This window comes from Phalacrocorax carbo, chromosome 4 (genome assembly GCF_963921805.1).
Source record: "Phalacrocorax carbo chromosome 4, bPhaCar2.1, whole genome shotgun sequence".
NCBI lineage: Eukaryota > Metazoa > Chordata > Aves > Suliformes > Phalacrocoracidae > Phalacrocorax > Phalacrocorax carbo.
Genome location: NC_087516.1, coordinates 25,466,428 through 25,487,286, shown reverse-complemented (window position 1 = coordinate 25,487,286; position 20,859 = coordinate 25,466,428). Strand labels below are relative to the sequence as shown.

Genomic DNA, 20,859 nt, shown 5'->3' with positions numbered 1-20,859 from the left:
GGGCCTGGCAGGCAGGGCCTGTCCCACCACCCCAGCCAGGGAGCGGGGCTGGGTGGGGGGCACCAGGGCTGCCCCAGATCAGGGCATCGGGTACCTCCCAGGGCCGGGCTGAGGCTCAGCCAGGTGGTCGGCCTGCAGGTAAGCCCAGCTCAGTGAGGCCTGTGGCCAGGCAGGGATGTGGGGAGCTTGGGAAGGGTCTGATGGCCCTGAGGGGAGCCCCAGGGTGTGGGCAGGGCCCATCAGGCCTGGTGATGCCCTCAGGACCCTCAGAATATAAAAGCAGACATATGCTATGTCCTGTCATAACCATAACTAGTTATATGCAATGTGCAAGTAGTCTTGCACAAATATGCACATAAAACTTGTACGCACTTACGAAAATGCTTAGAAGGGTCTATTAAAGTACAAAAGTTGTAGAGAAATCAAGAGTTCATGATACTTTAAAAATATAAAAAGCTTTTTTATTTTACATATACAATGTGGTGACTTTCATCTGTAGCTGAATATAGTTCTCTTGAAGCTGGGACTTCAGGTTTGGGGTTTTTTTTTAATTGCTCCTAGGGATATCATTAATGTTTTGAGAAATTGAAATCTTGATTTGGGCTTACAGTATTTGGGGGAAAAGAGGGAATCTGCATTTGAACAGAAATAACTTAAATATCTACCCGTTACATAAACCCCACCTCCTAATATTCTGATCCTTTTGTGTGTTAATGGTTAGACTAGGGTTCAGCGTATACTGTTGGCAAATACACAGTTGGTGGTTTTCATACCTCTAACGAAGGATATATCTTGTAGTACTTGTTATACAATCAGAATATGCATAAAGCACAAAAGCCACCAGATGATCTTTCATAGGATTAAAAAATTTATTAAGAGTTTATAACAGACTCAGAAACCACAAAATGTCAATATAAATGTCAAGCACTTTCTGTTTCAACCATTAAGATTCTACTTTTGATGAAATGGCAGCACCAAGTTGGTCCATCTCCTTTGCTTCCTGCAAGAACAGTTAACATACTAGTCTGAAGATGAGAGAAAGGGTAAACACTCCAGGAATACAGCTCTGATATTTTCAGATCTTATGCTTAATTCAACTTGGAAGCTCAATCCCTTTCCTGCTGTAAGTTTAAGGACTGCAGCAGAGGCAGGGATGGGTCTGCACTGGCTCTTGCTGTTTTTTATATAAACAAAACACATCCTGCTGGGGAAGTTTGAGACAAAACCTGTTTGCAAACTGTATTGTTAAGGCAAGTGATGTGTGCCTGGAAAATTCAGCAGAGTTGAGAGGTCTCAGACTGTAGTTTTACAACAGTTTTAATCCATCCTAACTGGTAGGACTGAGTTTTGATCCCTTTCCAGCACCTCTGATAATGTGTGTGCAGTTCTCCTATGAGCTACTTCAGCTGATTAAACCAACAGAAAGTTACCCACTCTTAGATTTGGCTAGGCTTCTGCTGTTTAAATGAACTGAAGTAGGTCACTTGGGGTATCAAACAAAGTCCAGGGGAGGGGTAAGGGAAGAGGTGAGGTCAGCTGCACATGCACATACTTAAGTTTAAGCAGCAATTGAACCATAACTGCAGTGAAGTGCAAGCCAAGCTGTCTTCCCTATTTCATACTTCATTAGATCATAGAACTTTGGGTTGGTTTTATTTTTTTGTCCTAACATGATGAAAATCTGTGGTTTTAAACTCTATGGCTTCTATAGTTCTGTTTTAAATAATGGAAGTGATCTGAACCTGGAACATGCAGTGTGTGCAGACCCTCTTGAGGGTCAAAACCAAAGGAAATGTTTGCATGAGCCCAGGTGAGGTGGGTATACAGCAGAATATCCTGTGTGGCAGAAATGATGCTTTGTCTTTCTGGTTGGCCCAGAGAAGAGTGTTAGTATTACCATTAACCAAGGGGCACTTCTGTACATTGGGCAGTAGAAACTAAAAGGCTGTATAAAACACCTGAAGGGACATAGTTTTAGTCCCAGCTCCTTTTATATATGCTGTTTATAACAGCTGTCCACATGTGCTGTGCATGTGTTCATATAGATCCAGAAATAAAATCTGGATCTTACCCAGTGTATTAAAAAGAAACCTTCATCTAGTACTCGTCTTCATCTTCCAGGTCTTCCCCTGCAGTTGCAGCATCCAGTGCAGCCAGAGCTGCTGCTACTTCTGCATCTTCCTCCTCAATTTCTCCCTTGATGCCTGTGTGGTCAGGGCGTGTGGGTGCCTGTGCTACTTTGGTAACAGCCACGGCAGCAATAACACCAGGAGTGCTCTCACTCAAACTTGCAGAGTCAGGTTTAAAAGGTTCAATACTGCTCTCCTTGATAGATGAAGGTGGGGTTACACAAAAGTCCTGGTCCTGTGTTGCTGAAGGCCGGGTGTTTTGGTCTGGATGTGCACAGTTGACTGAAAAGCTATCTTTTTCCACATAATTCCTGGTCTCATCGCCATTTTGAGGATAATCAATATCTGGTAGTTGTATGGCATTGTTTTGTGTCTCCAGTATTGCACCTCCTTTGAGAAAGATGCTATCATCTTCAGACTGGGAAGTCTCATCTTGAATATTGTTTGGCTTTTTGCAGGCTGCCTTCCTCTGCCTGCCTGCCTCCAGGTCAAGGTCCTGTCCAGACCCATATAATTTGGTATAAAAGTCTCTGTTGCTGGCTGAAGGAGACTCCACTGACTGGCTGGAGGGTCCCTGTTCACTGGCTTCTTTCCCTGGGTTTGTGTTGGGACTGAGCATGGGGTGCACTCCAGTGCAGGAGTTACCACCATTGACTGCAACATCAAGCTTTGCAACACGCTTCACAAGGCTATCATCTTGAAAATCATGGCCTCTGTGGTTCCAGAGAGTTTCTTTTGTACTATTTACCTGGGGTTTATTTTCTGTTCTGTTTAGCTCATCCTTCTGGAGTTCATTTATGTGTTCTTGAATTTCACTATTCTCTTTGAATTTGGATTTATAGCTTCCTTGCTCATTGTGTTGGTAGCTGTTCACTTCATGAATGCATCCAGATTGTACTTCTTCTGAATCAAAAATATAGCTGGAGAAAGGAAAATTTGTAGAGGAAATGTTAATTATGCTGTTAATCAATATAACTAGAAAAAGGGTTAAGTTTAATTTTTAAGCTGGAGATCTTGAGGAACTAGTGTGACTAAGCTTTACCTGGGGTCCTGAGAATGAGCTCAACTGAAAGGAATGCTGAACTGTGCTGTAGGCTGCTGTCCCTTGGGACTGACCGTAACTAACCCCTGTAGTGAGATTCACCAGGAGCATAAGGAGGATGTCAGAGAACCTTGTGCTGGTTGTTGCATGTTCCCAGCCTTTTTTTTTTTTTTTCCTTCTGGGGAGTAGGTTAGCCAATGAGTAGTCACCACATTAATTAATATCCTTATGTAGTTGCTAAAATGTCTCCTTTTTTTTTTTCCCTGGTGTTCTTCCTTTCAAGTCTTTTTTGTTTCTCTTTATTTTTGTCCCCTTTTTCCTTTCTTAATTTCTTTTCTCTTGCTCCCAACTTTTCCTTGACTTATTTCTTTCAGAGCCTCTCTTCTCATTACCTCCCTTCTTTCTCTCATAGCACCACTTTTCCCACTTCCTTACCTGTTCTGGAGATGTGGCTAAGGGAAGGAGTAACCATCAAGTGGGGCTGAAGTGCTGTCTTTCTAAAACCAGCTAGTCTCCCTCTCCAGGGAGACTTTTAATGTGGAAATTGTTCCCACAACTAACTACATTTAAAAGTGATGATGGAGGCAAGGACCTGTAGTTCATTTTCATTGCTTAGGGGAGAGAGAGAGAGAGGATTTGACAGAAGTCTGTGCTCCTCATTCTACTGAATGGAGAGAAAGTCATGCCACCTAAATGAGAAGAAGCTTTGCTAAAGATGGTTTTTCAGTGCCACGCAACTTTTCTGTGGGTTAGGAATTATAGAAATGGGCTTCAATTACAGTAAATCAAAAGGACTTTCACAGGAAATCAGTATGCCTGTGCTCTGGCGTGACTTTAAAGACATTGTAAACTTTGGGAAAACTCCAACCTTGTAAACAGGCTTAATTTAAGCAACAGGTGTCGGGGAGCACAGTCACGTGTTTTAATGCATTTCTTTTATTCAGTCTAAGCAACTCTTGTTCTGATGTACCTTTGTATCATTTTGCAGCACCTGCACCCCATCTGGATTTTCTTTAATCTGAAAAGAGAGAAGGAAGGCAAGGGAGAGGGGAAAGTGAGTAAAGCATTATGAAATTAATATATGGGCAATTACATTGAAAATGATGCTCATGTTTAGAAGGGTTTTATTAGCTAAAAAGATGCCTATGCAAGAACAGATGCAGTACAGTTCAAGATCTTTCTAGGTTGCTGTCTTCCATTGGCAGTGGCCTTTAGTTGGGGAAAAATCTGGGGAAGAATTTAACAGTTCTTGAACAGATAGTGGTGTTCTCCCAGACTATTTTCCTAAGCAGTTTTCTGATTTGGAGACTGTGAAGTCAGAGAGTAGTGGTTTTTTTTTTTTTTGTTGGGTTGGGGGTTTGTGTTTGGTGGTTGGGGTTTTTTTTGAGTGGTTTCTTTTGTTTGGTTTGTGGGGTTTTTTGGCAGCTATTGATGGACTTCTCTTCCATGAATTTATCCAATTGTTTTCTGAACTCCAGTAAGCTGTTAGGATCTACAGCATCCTTTACTTGGGAGTTTTACAGGCCAGCCCTGCCTGTGTGAATAAGCACCTGCTTTTGTTTTACTTGAATCTGGTTCTTACTAGCAGTATTTGATTATTTGATGCCTTCTAGTTCTTCTATTAGAGCAGTGAGCATCATGTCCTATTGTCACTATAGTATGGGTCCTGTATTGTCCTTTCAGTTCTGATATGCACTCTGAAGAATCCTCATCTTTCTAAATGTTACCCATACTGACATTGTTTTGTGCCTATAGGTTGTCCTTGTGGTGGTTCTCTATGCCTTTTGCATTTCAACATCCTTCTTATGTGAGGTGTGGGAACCACAAATGCAGAGTTCTTTAAGGGGCGGGGAACCACAGATTTATTCTTTCTTAATAATTCCTGTCCCCACTCAATTGCCTCTGTGACAGCTACTGAGCACTGAGGTGACATTTTTGTGGACTATCTCTTAGACAAAAACATATTGCTGGGATTGGCACTTTATTATATGCAGTGTGTTGCACTGGCTTTTTACTATGATAAATTCTTCAGAATTTGTCTAGAGCTAGCAGAGTGTTTGCATTTTGGTACATCTCCATATTGCAAGCTTTCTGTGTATGTGTGTCATTGCCTGACCCAGGATGATGCTAAATCTATCTATTACATGGTTCATATGCCAAAGTCTTTTATTATGGGAAGAAATAGTTTGCTAGTTTGGACCCTTGAGAACCTTTATGTTCTGAACCTGAAGTGAAGACAGAGATCTGAACATTCTAAAATCCTAGAAAAAAACCATTATTCTCTATGGGTTGGGGCTTTCTTATTTCAAGTTAATCAAGTCAGGACAGGTTGTTAATATGTTTTGTCCATCATATTCAGGCTCTTTCTTCTTCTCTTGAGATGTTCTACAACCTTACATACTTTTGCCACTGCCTAAGGACAGCAGCCCATAAAACAGAAATTGATGACGCAAGGACAGGGTATTTTCTAGAGTGATTTATTCACAAAACACCAAGGGAGAGTAGTATTGATTTGTTCTTACCAGGCATGGCCTGAACTGTACACCAGTAATTATGCTAGCAGAAATTACAAACAAAACTCAGTATGGATTTATCATCTCACTTTTTCCCCTTGAAAATCTGACTTCCTCTGGTGTTAGCACTGAACAAAATGCCTGATGTCAACTCCCTTATTCCTAGACCCACGAAGGGCCTACAGCCATTCAGCAGCTGGTTTTAGCTAGGGTGTAGCTGCTCCTACCTATGCTTTTTGTCTTTGTCTGCATGTGGAGCAGAAATTTCTATCAGGCTTCTAACAGCCAGCTTGTTGTAGCTCAGTGCCTGTTGGGATGGCTTGTGAGCCAGCTGCTTTGCTTCCTTTGTCTTGGTGCTGCTTCTGTATCTTCCTTAAATGCATTTTTCCTTCTGCATTTCTGCTGATCTTGTGCTACGTGTCGTTGTCCTGCACCCCTCAACATCACAGCAGGAATTCTGACAGGGTTTTTCATCTGAAGAGGATGCAATAACTGGTGAGGCGGTCATGTGTACAGACCCTCCTTATATGCAATTGCTCTGCAGTACAAAGGCATTTGGACAGTTTTGACTTGATATGGGGCTTACTCGAGCTGGCTGGTGTAGTCATCCTTTCCAGCCAAACAGGAATTCTTAATACAATTTGCTTTGATCATGTTAAAAGCTGAATGAGCTATAGCCCTTCTTTAGGTTAAGACTGATTTGAAGCTAATTCAGTTGAGCTAAGCCCTGTGTGGATGCTTTTTTTTGGTTTGACTGACATCTCTAGTTTTAGCTTAAACCTGCATCTAAACTGAAGGAACAAAAGCTGCATAAAGTTGACCAGCTGTTGATAGATCCAACCTTCAAGTCTCAATGGTTGGCAGGTTACCATATGTTAGATAAGTCACTGTGTGGTCTCTGTTCATGGGAAAGGCAATGTAACTTGGCTTATGTTAAGCCTCTTTCTCTACAAACTCTTACCATGCCTCATGTTTGCTATGGGTAAGAGTATGCAAATATTATTTCAGCTCTGCTAAATCATGATAACTTCAATTGCTGTCAGTTGCCATGTGAGCCTACTGAAATGCCCGCGCAGCCTTTGGCTTGGCTTTAAAATTTGTAGGTTTGGTGAAACCAGTCCTGGTTGTATGCAGACCAGTTCTGAGAACAGATATTGCTTCTAGTTGGGTGTGGACACTTCAGGTCAGGCTGCTTCTGTTTAAACTTTTATCTGACAAATTTCCTACTCACTGCTTGTACTTTTAACTTTTTGTGATTTTTAAATCTCAAAATCTTGCATAAAGGTTTTAGCCATTGGAAAGTGCTAATTGCTGTCCTTTATTCTGTTGTAAAGATGCTTGTAATCATCATAGAAGACAATTATAAATGGAAATTACTGTTGTTGTTTTCATAGGAAGCACTTTCCTGGTTGGTTTTTTTTTTTAATTACAGTTACTGTTTGAATTATCTCTGCAGCTACTGTGTTAAGCTTTTCTGCTGATTAGTTACAACTGGATCAGTCCTCTGGCATTAATGAACTTACATATGGAAAACACTTTGTATTATCTTATAAATTATTTCACATCCCTGAAATAGGAACATGGTTTTACAATGTCACTGTCTGAACACTATTGTGTGTTTTTTTTCCCCTTGCTGTTGTCTTCTGTATTCATAATAAGCTTTCAAGTCAAGTTGGCAAATAAGTGGGGGGAAAAAATTGCTTTGTAGCATGAAAAGGCATGCTTTAATCCTACTTATCTTGTTTTAGGTACCTTGGTCTAAAGACTTGTGTATGGTGTGATGTTCGTAGTTCCATTAACGGATAAGTAGTTAAATAAGCCCCTGTCTGGAGCAGTTTAAATCAAGTACAAGTCACAGACTTGCAACAAAAAAGGGTTAGAGAGCTCAAGCAATAGATAACAATATGTTCTCTGATACTGAGTTTAGAAACATTGCCTCTTTTTATGGTCAAACTTTTTTGCCTTTTCAGAAGTTTCTTCTGTTAAATATTCTGTGCTGCTAAATTGTTTGGATAATTTCAGATGCACATGATGTGGTGTGGAATGTTCCCTTGCAGAACACTTTCAAGGCTAGTTCTCCCCGCCCCCACAAAAATACTACCTCTCTAAAGCAGCAGTAAGATGCTTGGCCTTAACATTTAGATCCTCAGAATTCAGATCAAATTGCCATTAATCCTAGACATCACTGTTTCTCAACCATGAAATTCCTGAAGGCCTGTAAATTTCTGTCTCTGGTTATTAATTATGCAGTCCCTTAATCCTGAACAATAACACAACATCTGCCATTAAAACTCTACTAAAATGTTAAGTACAGACTTTTTTTAAACATGCACTGGAACACTTGGAGCATTTACAGGAGGGAGGTAGAGCTGTTCAGGTGAGAGGAATGAGGGAGGCCTAGAATTAAATTTTTTACTCTGCTTAATTTTGAACTTTCAATATTCCAGCTTTGAGTAGCTGATGAATCATGTGGCCAGCAAGATTAGAGAAGTGATCGTGCCCTGGTACTTGGCACTGGTGAGGCCGCACCTTGAATACTGTGTTCAGTTGTGGGCCCCTCACTATAAGAAAGACATTGAGGTTCTGGAGTGTGTCCAGATCAGGGCAATGAAGCTGGTGAAGGCTCTGGAGAACAAGTCTGATGAGGAGCAGCTGAGGGAACTGGGGTGGTTTAGCCTGGAGAAGAGGAGGCTGAGGGGAGACCTTATCTCTCTCTACAATTACCTGAAAGGAGGTTGTAGCGATGTGGGGGTCGGTCTCTTCTCCCTAGTAACTAGTGATAGGACAAGAGGAAATGGCCTCAAGTTGTGCCAGGGGTGGTTTAGATTGGATATTTGGAAAATTTCTTTCCGAAAGGGTTGTTAAGTGTTGGAACAGGCTGCCTGGGGAAGTGTCTGAGTCACCATCCCTGGAGGTATTTAAACAGGTGTAGATGTGTTGCTCAGGGACATGGTTTAGTGGTGGACTTGGCAGAGTTATGCTTAAAGTTGGACTCGGTGATTGTAAAGGTCTCTTCCAACCTAAATGATTCTATGATTCCACTCTGTGCATCTTCTAAAGTGTCTCTGAGGTTGAGCTTGCAGCAGTTTCTACAAAATAATTAGATTCTTGCAGAATGCGAGAGTAGGATAGTCTTGTGGTTTGCATATTCAGTGCCAGTGCTTGCTTCAGTTAGTTATGATACTTTTCAGTGAAGAAGTTGGAAGAGGCCCAGCTCTGTGTGTGTTTCCTCCAGCCACCCCAGCAGACATTTAGTTGACCATGCAAAATAGAGTCTAGATATGATGTCCTTGCAATGTATTAAATGAATGTCACAGAGAGACCAGGAAGACCTGATGTCATGAAAGAGTGACTTTCTTCCTTTAAAGGAAAGGAAGAGCGACTATTTTAAAACCAGTTGGGGAAAAATCCTACTATGGTTATTAAGGAAGTAGTAATTAGACTTAATTTGAGGAGAGCAATAGACCAATCCTATGGTAAAACAAATGCTGAAAAAGTGGAGACTAGTGGCACCTGCTAAGAGAATGAAATGGGGCTTTCCTTAAAGCGTGAGACCTTGCTGAGGATAACAAAATAGTGTCTGATTCCAAAAATGTATTACAAGCCAGTGTGCTTTAAGAGAACTCTGCTTTATCAGATTTGAGAAACACTACATATCTGATTGTAAATTATGTAATAACATAGCTTCTATTGTCTGTTTAAACTGTAGCTGTATTATGAATAAACAAATGGCAAACGAAAGGTAATGTCATGAAAAGGGAAGGACAAACATTTTGGAGAAATTAAAATGGTTTGACAACTTTTCTTGATATTTTTGGAAGCTTACATAGAAACAGAAAAAGGCCAATCTCATTTTTATTCATAGTGTGATTTTTCTTCTGTCTTGATTGTTTGTTTTGGTTTTTTTTAACCTTTCCAGAAGCAGAGACAGAAAGGTGAGGGGAGAGCATACTAAAATAGCTTTCCTAGTAGGTCTCAAATTGATAAGCTCTGACTTGGTGGCTTTTGATCTGGGTCGTTATTTTTATAAGCCAGTTGGGTTTTTTGTTTGTTTGGGTTTTCCACATGCATACCCCCTGGTGCTTTAAGCTTTTGTTATTTCTTTGGCTTTCATCTCTCCTCCATCCTTTCCCACTCTACATTAGAAAATGAGGAGTTTTCTTCCTCTGTGTGTGTGTTATCTGGGCTGCTGAGCCTGCATGATGCATCTTCCAGGGCCTGGGACACCTCTCTCTGCTCACTTTTTCCAGTAGAGGCACCTTTCAGACTAGACCCTGCCAGTATCTTCACCATCTTCCCTTCTGTCCTTTGCATTCCTCAGTGAAACCTGCCCATTCTCAGGGTACTGGCCTGAGCCTACCAGTCTCTTTGCAAAGGTCACAAACCCTCAGTCATCAAAAATAAACCTGGCTGCCTCACTACTAATACACAGTTTACTTAGTGGGGTCTTTTTACTAGTGAGGTCTCGTATAGATGCCAAATGCTAACCAGCTAGGAGATACAGTCACAGAAGCTAATGTGGAAAGAGAAGGCATCTGCAGAGAAATATGTACAGAGGGAATATAAAGAATGTGGAGTGGGAATAACCTTAGAGAGCTCTGGCACTTGGCAAGCTTCTCCTAGTGGGAGGTGCAGTTTGCCGTCTGTGCTGAGTAGGCATTCACACCTTGGAAGATTTCAGAGGCTGCCCTCAGCATGTGCCAAGGTCTGAGAATGGGTCAGGTGTGTCTAGGTTGGAGGAAGAAAGTACAATGTGTTACTGAGGGGTAGAAGCAGAGGAACAATTTATCTGGATGACAGATAATATAAAAGAAGCACAACAACTATGTTTAGAAATTCAGAGAACTAGTAAACATACAGTAGAAAAAACATCAGCCTGTGGTAGAGGGAGAGAGGATAACGGGGAAAAGGTGGTAAAGGAGGAAAGAGCAGGGATATAATATCACTAGCCATGCACTGTGCAGGCTCATCACTACTTCTGGGTGAGTATAATCTGTAAGAACTTTTTCACTTTGCTTAAAATACAGAGAACTTTTCAAATCCTGGTTTTGTTTTTTTTTCTGACCTTAGTCACTATTCTGAGGCCAGAGGACCTTCAAAGGGGGGGTGGGTGGGTGTGTGGAAACAAAACAAAACAGAAAAACACAAACAAACCACCTGTTCTGGGCCCAGGATCCTTTCCTGCTAATGCTCCGTGGAGACTACCACCACTGATGAAACCTTTGGAGCTGACAGATAAATGTCTTCTGAAAACAAATTATTTTACCACAAAACTCCAGATCAGCTCTACTCTTGTACCTGAAAGTTACAGTCCAATTTGGCTGGAACAGTCATATTTAGCGTATAGGTGACAGTGAAAAAATTGTGAAAAATAAAACCATATAGAATGTCTGACCTTTTCCAGTGAGTGTCTAGAGCCTTTGGCAACTCCCGTTTTAGCATAGTTGTCACAGAGGCAACAATTTGATAACTAGTCTATGCTTAACTCTGCATTAAGACCAATAGTTAAAGCTGGACTGAAATCTGTCTACGTTTCTTTTTTCTGACTGATTCTTAGCTTGGAAATTTGTTTTATAAGTGCTTCAGGGAACAACTGAATTGTCATATATAATCTAAAATAAATGAACTAACCTTAACAAATACCGTAATATGCTCCCTTATAGGAAGTGGGTCCTATCCCATGGGTTCTTTCTGTCTGTTTTTCTGTACCTGAATTGACTTCAGTCTTTGTTCACACTTTCTTAAAGTGCAGCACTGAAGTGTCGTTTCTATGCTTCAGCTGTCATGCAGTCCAGCCTTAGAATACCTGGCTGTGTCACCCCACTGATGGAGTATGACCTGTGGACTGGCTCTGACTTGCCCTGCTGTCTGCATTGCTCTGCAAGAGAAGGGAACTATGCAAATGTTTTTCCTGATGCAGCTTGGTTTACCCTCCTATATTGAGAGAGTCAGGCTCTATATTTGGCAACAAGGAGTGTCAGAGTATCCGCCAGAAAGAGCCGTATGCCATCCTGCTAGCACAAAGCTATTGCCAAGGTTATCATTGCCTGTCCTTCCCCTCATTACTCTTCCCCCTCAAATGTGGTCCTTTCATTTATTTTACAAAGCTAGGGAGTTGCACAGGTTTAGCAGCCACTTTTATTCTCCACTGAGGCTTTATTTCCCCACTGAATGGTTTGCATGCATCTCTACTACAGCTAACTGTGAAGATAAAAGAAGCTGACACAGAGGGACCCATCAAAGACTCATAAAACTCCTTTAGCCACAGCACAACTACAGTGGTGACCTATGGCAGTCAGCTTTAGCTGTTTGACTCCCATTGCCACTCTCTGCTTGTTCATTTTCAAACTGGATCCCCTGTTTTTCACAGACAAGTGTCATCATTGCATGAATGCAAATAATCCTTACACTATCTTCACTTGTTGAGAATATTTATGTATTTTTTTTAAAGATGTTCTTCCCCTTTTTTCTTCCCGGCCAGGCTGAATTGAGCCCATGGTTTGTACATTGTTTGAGGTAATGGCCTGATTCTTTGTGCTTCTGTGTCTGAAGTGTCAAACTTTTGGGTGATATTACAGACTGGCACTGTGTACAGAAAATGGCTGTTTGTTTCAGTGAGGGAAGAATTTGATGTATTCTGCATGCTATTCAAGGCATGAAGCTTGGGGTTGGTTTTTTTGTGTAGGGACTTAGGGGTATAATTTAGGTTTCTTCCCAGTGAAGTGATGAAACTGATTTACACTCATAGTTTTTTCAGGGGAGAAAAGTGGCTTTAACTAGGACAGGTATCAAAACCTAGAGATTCTCATGCCTCAGAAGCATGTGTTTCTTGTTATCTGGAAATTTATAGGACTCGCTCAGTTCTAGCTTCATAAAGTTTGATGCTTTGTATTCTGACATGGAGTAGTTCTTTTGCTACCAAGGAATTAGCTCTGATATCACATGGTTTTGCTTCAGCAATACATGGTAGGATAACAGAATCCTTAAATGAGAAAGGTAGGTGAGTGGTCATAGCAACGGGAAAGGCAAACCAAGTGACACAAACAGAATTGTTTCTAATTAGCTTACTCCCATGCTTTTCAGATTACAGAGCAAATTGATTTATTATCAAACACCTAAATAACAAACACTGTGCTTGACCAATGAACCATCAATACAGCATCAGCTAATCACCAAACTATGGCCTACTCTTCAAATAACCAGTGGGAGTAATGTTATCATGATTTGAACCCCTATCTGCATGGCGTCATGTGAAAATGTATGCATGTGCTAAGTGTTTATCCAGGAAGTTTGCAATAATAATAATTTGACAAAGATTTACACTTACTCTGCTCTTTGTCCCAGGATCACAATATTAGCAGTCAATGGTAATTACTGTGTACATGAAATAGTACAAACTGCATGTAATAACTTCGGATTATTCACAACAGCATCCAAGGGAGCATGCAGTCTCCTAGCTGAGGTGTGTCTACTGTGCAGGAGTCAGTCATGTCCTCTAATTGTGGGTGTGTGCTGTGGCATTTCTCAATGCTGGGGAAGAGCACCCTTCCAGGGTGATATCCGGCTACAACCTGATGAGAAGTGACTCTGGCAGTCAGGATGCTCAGAGTAATGGAAATGTCTGCTTACATTCATATTCTCACTCAAAAAGCTGAGGTCAGGTTTAGCCTGATTTTGCTGATACTAGAAAAATATGTGCTAATTATCTTGCATATGTGTAGTTGTAATACCAAGTGACTCTACTGATGTAGTTGGCAATGGCAATACCTGCTGGTTGTTACATGCCAGTGTCAATACTTTACCCGGAGTGGGGAGCATCTGAGTTAATGCAAATGCAACATCAGAAACTTCTCCCCTTCTTTACAGCTGCTGTCTCCCCAGGCATCTAGCTATGTTTTTATCAGATCCTGATGGTACTTCTAGTCCCACCTTGCCCCTTCACCCTCTTGCTTTTTCATGCAGCTGTTTTGCATCAAACTAAGATGCAGTGGCAGGCAGATCTCAAGGCAGGGAAGCTTGAGTGTTGCCATTCTGCTTTAGCACACCTGCGCTTGTTTGCAGGTGTGCTGGTGGAAGGGGAAGGTAATGAAAAGTAGATGCTATCAGTTTTACAGAAGGTGTTTTGAGTTGTAACTGTTAGTTATTGCCTAAGCTGATCTTAAAAAATAAAAGTAATAATATGCATAGCTATGTTAAGTCCTACTAGCTCCTCCTCTTCCAAAACAGTAAGGTCAGCCAGACCTTCCACTGACCTGAAGTGGTTTCCTGACAGTATTAGTCAGTATATGAGGTCCCAGGTTTTTTATTCTCATCATAACTTCCTATTTCCACTCTGCCAATGTTTTTTATTTTAAAGTCATTCCTATATTATTTCATTCAGTGACTTATCCGTCTGGTAGCTGTAGGCTTTTTTATAAACACCTCTGAGAAAGTAAGGCCAGCTCACAGGAAAGGTGGACCTTTTTGTGAGGCCCTTATAACTGCAGTAGAGTGCCCTAGCGGGCACATGGGCTACAACTTAGAGGTGATCTGAACATGTCCTTTTCTCCTGTTACGCTCTTTGCAATTGATTTTAAATATTTATAAGATACTTAAGAGGAAATGCATTTCCTCTGACAAGTTCCTCATCGCTCACAGCACTAGGTTGCAGAACATTTCCCTGCCCCCATTATTTACCGTACAAAATGTTTGTTTTATTTTTGATGATTAAAAGGAAGAGTGGGCAAAGGGTAAAACTCTCACAATCATTAGCCGGTTTGCACAAAGGAAAAACAAATATCGCTTGTAGCATAAAACCACTCATTTCCTCTTCAGCCAAGCTTATTCCCTGCATCTGGTCTTCCCAAACTTACATCACTGTCTGGTGTTTAAGTTACTAAAGTGTACATTTCCTGTCTTTTAAAATTGTTAATCCTATAGAATATAATAGTTTGTATTCTAGTGGGGCCTGAAACCCCAAATCAGGTTTAGGTCCATATTGTGCAGAGGCAAACATAGAAATGTGCTCCTTCCCAAGGGATGCATGGTCTAAATGTGTGGCAAGGCAAAAAATGGGTATGATAAGCAGATGGTCATGTACGTGTGAAAGATGCAATCATCAGAGAAACTATATTTGATTCAGTAATTGTGTTAGGCTGGGCCCAAGTGGGTATCTGTGTTTGGGAACACAGCTGGAGCCTCAAAATAGCTATAGCCAAATTTTATGTAACAAAGAGGGACTGTGTCTGAGATCTCATTTCTCTTGGTAGGTTAAAGCGTCTCTTTGCAACCTTGTGTGACTTTGCACTTTGGAGAATGGATTCTTGGGTTCCAACCCTTGGTCTGAAAAACCTTGGTTGCATCAAATGTCTCTTTAAAACACTTCAATAGAAAGAGCCCAGTGGCAGGCTTTAGCGGCCTTCCTCACAGCATGCCATCAAGGATGTGACTTCGGCAGCTGTGAGACATGGCTTTGAGGCTGAGGGTCAACCTGAACCAGGGCTTTTAATTTATGAGGGAATTTTCTAACCCTTTGAATACTAGGTAAAATAATCACCATTTTCCCTGTGGTTTTGACTGGGATTTGCTGTGGCTACTGCGTTTTAGGGTGAACATTGTGCTCTGAGTCTGTGAAATGTGGCCTTAATGCACCTGCCAGGCTTTGGAGCCTCAGCAATGCCGTGTGGTTTCAGGCCACAGGAAATCTGGTATAGTCACACTCTAGGGCAAGGGGTTCATAAGGTCCCAGTAGACTTGGCTGGGTATCCATCTGAAGTGCCTTGTTCCTCCTGGCTTAGACGCATGTAGATATTTGATTATAAATCCTTGCTCTTAACTTGGACTCCATGTTCTATCATGTATTTGCCTGGACAGCCTTTCCTGATTCTAAATACAAATAGTCTGTTTATTTTACAATTCCCAGAGGAGCTTGGCAGGAGATACTTTGTTGAGACCTGTTAAGATGGTTGGAGCTCTGGTATTGTCTATCAAAACAGCTTTAATCAGCTAGACACCTGGGTGGAAATGCAGTCTCTGTGAATTTCCAGAGAGTGCTATGGATTTCAGTTTTGGGCTTGAGCACTTAAAATTCATCAAAGTGTGACCAGGATGCTAGAAGTATTAGAGTGAGCCCAAATAATAGAGGAGTTGGAATAAGAAATCCAGTCAAATTCCCTATTTTCCTGATTCTATGTAAAAGGCTGTATCCTCACCAGCTGATATGCATCTATGGGGTATACAATAGACTGACGTGGGCTTAGGGAAATGGAAGCTTGAATAGGGTCTGAGGACATGTCATACACATGGATAACTTTAATTTTTTCTGCTAGCTAGGCATTACACTGCAGAGAGTCTGGGTCTCACTGGCATAGCAGTGGTATGGGTAGAAACGGAGCATTGGCAGCTGATTTGTGACTTTCCTCCCTGAGTCCAGCAGAGACTTCATGTGTGTCATGTATATGATGAAGTGAATCTTTTCAAGAGAAAAACGTAATTTGCCTCATTTGTCCAGTCTCGCAGGACAGCTTCATTTCAGTTAGAGGAAGCAGCTTATTATTTTTATGCCATAATCTTTGTGATAAATGATGTGGCAGGTTAGGTTATAAGGTTGTATTTCTATGTTCATGTACCTCTCCTTGGGTATCCGTACACATATATGTACAGATAAATAAAAAGGTCTTAAAGAGGGAATAGGTCCATGGTAGTCCGAGCAGTTTTCTCTTCTTGTTGGTAAAATTGTCTCATTATTTGCTCCCTAGCTTTGGAAACACAACTACTGAAGTCATGGTTATGGATTTCAAAGGGTCATTGCTCTTGTGACTCAGGGACTTCCCAAGGGAGTAGCAGGAAGACAACATGCAGAAAACTTTTTTGACTTGGTTACATGAGGCTGCAGAAAGAACAGTGCATGGCGATGAATGTATGCCATACATGTCCGAGTTAGTTTTTTATGTTTATTTCAGAATATGAGGTGGCTTATAAAGGTGTTGCAGTAAAAATAAAAACTAATTTGGAAATTCTGTTCCATGTTCACATCATTTTAGTGTAGCTATTAAAAGCTGTTATTTGCTGCTAATAATTTCAGAAATATTTGAATACTCCAAAATACTCCTCTGTTCTCTGTCATCTCATATGGTTCCTATTCTTTACCCTCACACAAGGCTGCTTCCTGGTTCTTGCTAGAAATAACTGTACTGTGAGGTGCTACCTAATGCCTGTCCTAGGTATTTCCCCGTGTCCTATTAGCTGGAGGATCAAACCTGTGTGAACTGCTCTATCCTGCTTCAGTGATATTCTATAATTTCAGCCCTGTTCAATGGCCTGGTCTGAGCATCCTGAAGACCATGAGCCTTTTACACTGGGTGCATCCATATCCTTTGTGCCTACTTGAGAAACAATTATACACTGAAAACAGTGGAGACATTTTGGTTTACTTGGAAGAAAAAAAACCCAACCAAACAAAAAAAAAAAACAACACAAAAAACCTGAAACCAACCAAACAAAAAACCCCAACAAAACCCAACCCAAACCAAAACCAAAACTTGATGTGTCCCTCCATTGACTAATTTCTCAGCAGTTGTCTATTTCACTGGAAACAGAGGTTTTCATATGTATGTTATTGTTCTTTACACTTTCTTTTTTCCTAATGGTTGAACTGTTTCTCCTGGCATAAAAACTACATACAATTCCAAATCTGGTGGTTTGTTTGGGTTTTTTCTCCATTAGGTGTCTCAGACCTAGTTTTAAAATATTAAGGAAGTGAGAAAAACCTAAATGTCTTGTGGTAACTTTCTTACAGATGCTTCTAGTTCTGTCTGTAGGGCTAGCTAAAGAAGTGAGATTTCAACCTTTGGATGAAAGATGAGGTAACAAAGAAGGACTTCATAACTTCACAGGACTTGATAAATTTAGGTCTCAAAAAGTAGAGGGAGGGGATACAAGCATGCTGCTTCATCCGTCAATACATTAAAAGCTTTGGTAAATTTTCAGGACTGAGAAAACTCAAGAGTTGCTGAGAGGTCAAAGTCATCTGTTAAAGATAGCAGTAGTTGAAAGACGTTGCTGTCCCTGGTGAAAGATCAGATTGAAATTTTAGCTGAATTTGAGGAAGGGCAGATGCTGAGGTCAGAAAGGTACATTTGCAGAAAACAACAGTATGTCAGGGTCTGCGGTTGCATCTAGCCCTTGACAGATTTACTTTTGGCTTTGTCCCTTTTTGGCTGTGTGTGAGATGCTGCTGAGCAATCTGATGAATTAGAGTGCCTAATAAGGCATGGCTGCAGGAACTCAATACCTATGTGTGACTTAAACTCAGGTACTGACCTGAAAATTGGGGTATTGCTAGTCACTGAGGTCACTGGTTTGGTAGTCACTAAGATACTGTAGCAAAGCAAGATCCACATGGCAACGTGAATACAAAGCAGATTCTCTTCTGGCCATGATGTGGCCTTAGCTTCTTGCATCCTCACCAGAGGGGACTGGGAGAATGCAAATAAGGACAGAATCTGCCTTTCAGAATATTTATTACTCTGGGGCTGAATGAGCCAGAAACTGCACAGTTTGATATTTCTTTGCAGTTCTGACAGGAAAGCAAACAAATCTTTTGACTTGAATTTTGTGTGCCAGCACAACTGGCTATGGAGCTGCTTGTTTTCTGTCTTCTGGCTCAGGATTCACTCTTCCTTAGACTTCCATTTGCAGAATCAGCTGAAGACTACGAGCCTCCTTAAACATAGAAGTATTTTCTAGATGTGGATTGTTTCTCAACTGAGTATACTTATATATAATATGAATATATTTTTGTAGGCTCCTGGAATAATTTTATTTTTATTTTATCAGTTCTATGGATGGTATCGGTAAGAAATTCTACTTAAGACATTAGGAAAATGGAAATTATCAGACAATGAGCACGAAGGCTATAGCCTACTGCCACAGGATGAAGTCTGTGAGAAAAGCTTGGCAAGCCAGACTGGTTCCACCTATGTTATGTGATTATGCCTTGTACACTGTCACATAGCTGCCACTAGCTCGCAACTCAGCAGCACACTGTACACTGCTGTGAAATTAAGCTCTTCGTTGATCCTTCATCTTCTGGATCTGTTGCCTCTTGTATTTGCCTGTGGGTTCTGTGCAGCAGCAAAAACAATTTATTGGCCTTCTGCAGCAATTTGGGGGCTATAGATAGCAGAACCTTTTAAAAAATGCTGTTGAAAGACTGAATCTTTAGGTGATCTGGGAAACACTTTGAACAGAGGAAAATGGGAAAGGAGAGAAGGTGGAGACCTCATATAATTTAGATGTTGTAAAATTCTTGTAAGTTAAAATAAGAAAATAATAAAATCTATGAAAACAACAATTAAGTGTAAGTAATTTAACTCATGGAACTGTGGCATTCTAGTTTATTGAAAACTTCCTTAGTTTGCACATCAGTTTTGTGGATAGGCTCAGTGATCCTTTGCTTCTTTTTCTTCCCCCCACTTGAATTTTTTGAAGTGGGCATGAAGAGATGCTGCTGGAGGTTAACAGGCCTTTATCCTTTAAGTATGCCATACCTTTTTACTTAGATGTGCAGTAGTCTGAAAGATGTCTGTGGAGATTGTTTCGAATAGGTATTGGAATTTTTTGTGTATATGCCTTTAGGCAGGATTGAGGGCAGGGGTGGATATGTGGTCTCAGCTGTGGTATTCAACTGTAGCTTTGTGTCCCCAAAAATCATCTTGCCCTGAATATTTCAAATGCTTCTGATTTGTGTATTTCGTCTGAAATATTGCTTGTGGCAGGTACTGTGGTGGCAGTGTACTGCTTAGAACATCAGCCTCTCTTAATAAAAAGAAAAAACCAACCAAACAACAAATGGATCAAGGAGCTTTCTCAAAATTGTCAGGATATTGCATTGACCATTTAATGGAATAGCCTGAAGCTCTTTGTAAGGGAACTATTAGAAGACAGCATGCTTTTCCTCTCCGCCAAATCAATCCTTATGTTTTCCAATTTGTTCTCCTTCCCCAAATACCCCTCTTTCTTTCCCCCATTGCCTTAGCTTGTTTTTCCTGTACCATTTGCCTGCAATTCCCACATTTTCTCTTTCCATTTTCACCTGTGTTAATTGACTTAGGATGAGTCAACTTTGTATTCCTGTATTTCTTCTTTACAGTGTCATTTTCTAAACTTCAGAGTGGAGACTGGCAAGCTTTTATTTGTTACAACCAAAATATTAGGGGTTGGAAAGAAACAAATTTCAGAACCTGTTCTGTAACGAGTTCTCATAGCAGCAAAGCATTTTCATTAGAAAATATGGTGGAGTACCACAGAGAGAAAACCAATCCAGTAATGTTCTCTGTTGTGGAGCGCTGAGGTTACAATAGTGAATGGCCAGTAAGTTTTAAACCTATACAAGGAGAATTTAAAAAAAAAAAAAAAAATCCTACCTTTCAGATTGTACTCCATCGACTGCTTGAAAGGTTTGGTTTAAATGTCTTGATCCTACAATAGTAAAACAACACTTTGCAAGTGGTTTCTTCGTGTGCCCACACAAGTAAGAAGGATACTCTGACGTGTAGGCTGTCTGCTGCAAACAATGTGGAAATATAGCAACATTCTCTTCAGGCCATTGTGAATTTTTAATTTAGACAATGCTCAAACAAATCACTTGAGTAATATGCTCATCCCCTTGAGCTGAACTGGAATGCTAACCTGCTTAAAGTGAGCATGAGCTTGCCTGCTACAGTGGATTAGGACTCATGTGAAGTGTTTATACTTTAAACAACAATAAAATGAGAAAATTTTCAAATATGCAGTATTACGGGATTTTTTCTTTTGCTTTGCTGGGAACCAGGATATTTATAGTATCAGCTAAAACTTTACCTTTACTGTATGCCTGTCAGAACTTTCTCCTTCAGGTTTCCACAAACTTTGAAACTTAAGAAATGCTTCTGGCATTGCAATAATATTCTAGGTATCAGTTAAGCTCTTGTTCTTTCAGATATGTATGCTCCAGGCTACATGGAAAATTCAGCAAAATGTTTTCTGTTAAGAATTTACAGAGACAGATAAATTAATGAGATACTGATAGAATTAGAATGAAACAATGTGGATACTTTTCTCCTTTAAAAATATTACTATTTTCTGTATTTCTTGTAGTGAATGGAATGTGGGCCTATGCCCATGTGGATCTGTGTGTGCACACAAACCTGTATGG

The 20,859-nt window shown here is 40.6% G+C and overlaps 1 protein-coding gene across 2 annotated transcripts in view; it reads right to left on the bottom strand.

Moving 5' to 3' along the window:
- Positions 1-853: 853 nt before the first annotated feature.
- C4H4orf19 (chromosome 4 C4orf19 homolog) overlaps positions 854-20,859 on the bottom strand; it is a 43,327-nt gene continuing 23,321 nt past the window's right edge. Inside the window, exons 4-6 of one of the 2 annotated variants that reach the window (XM_064449276.1) lie at positions 20,090-20,144; positions 4,142-4,189; positions 854-3,049 (exon numbers count right to left, since the gene is read on the bottom strand). In XM_064449276.1, the coding sequence (XP_064305346.1) occupies positions 2,098-3,049; positions 4,142-4,173 (984 nt within the window). In that variant the 5' untranslated portion in view covers positions 4,174-4,189; positions 20,090-20,144 and the 3' untranslated portion in view covers positions 854-2,097. Of the gene's footprint in view, positions 3,050-4,141; positions 4,190-20,089; positions 20,636-20,859 lie in introns of those variants that run through there. The other variant, XM_009508951.2, reaches the window with a different exon arrangement.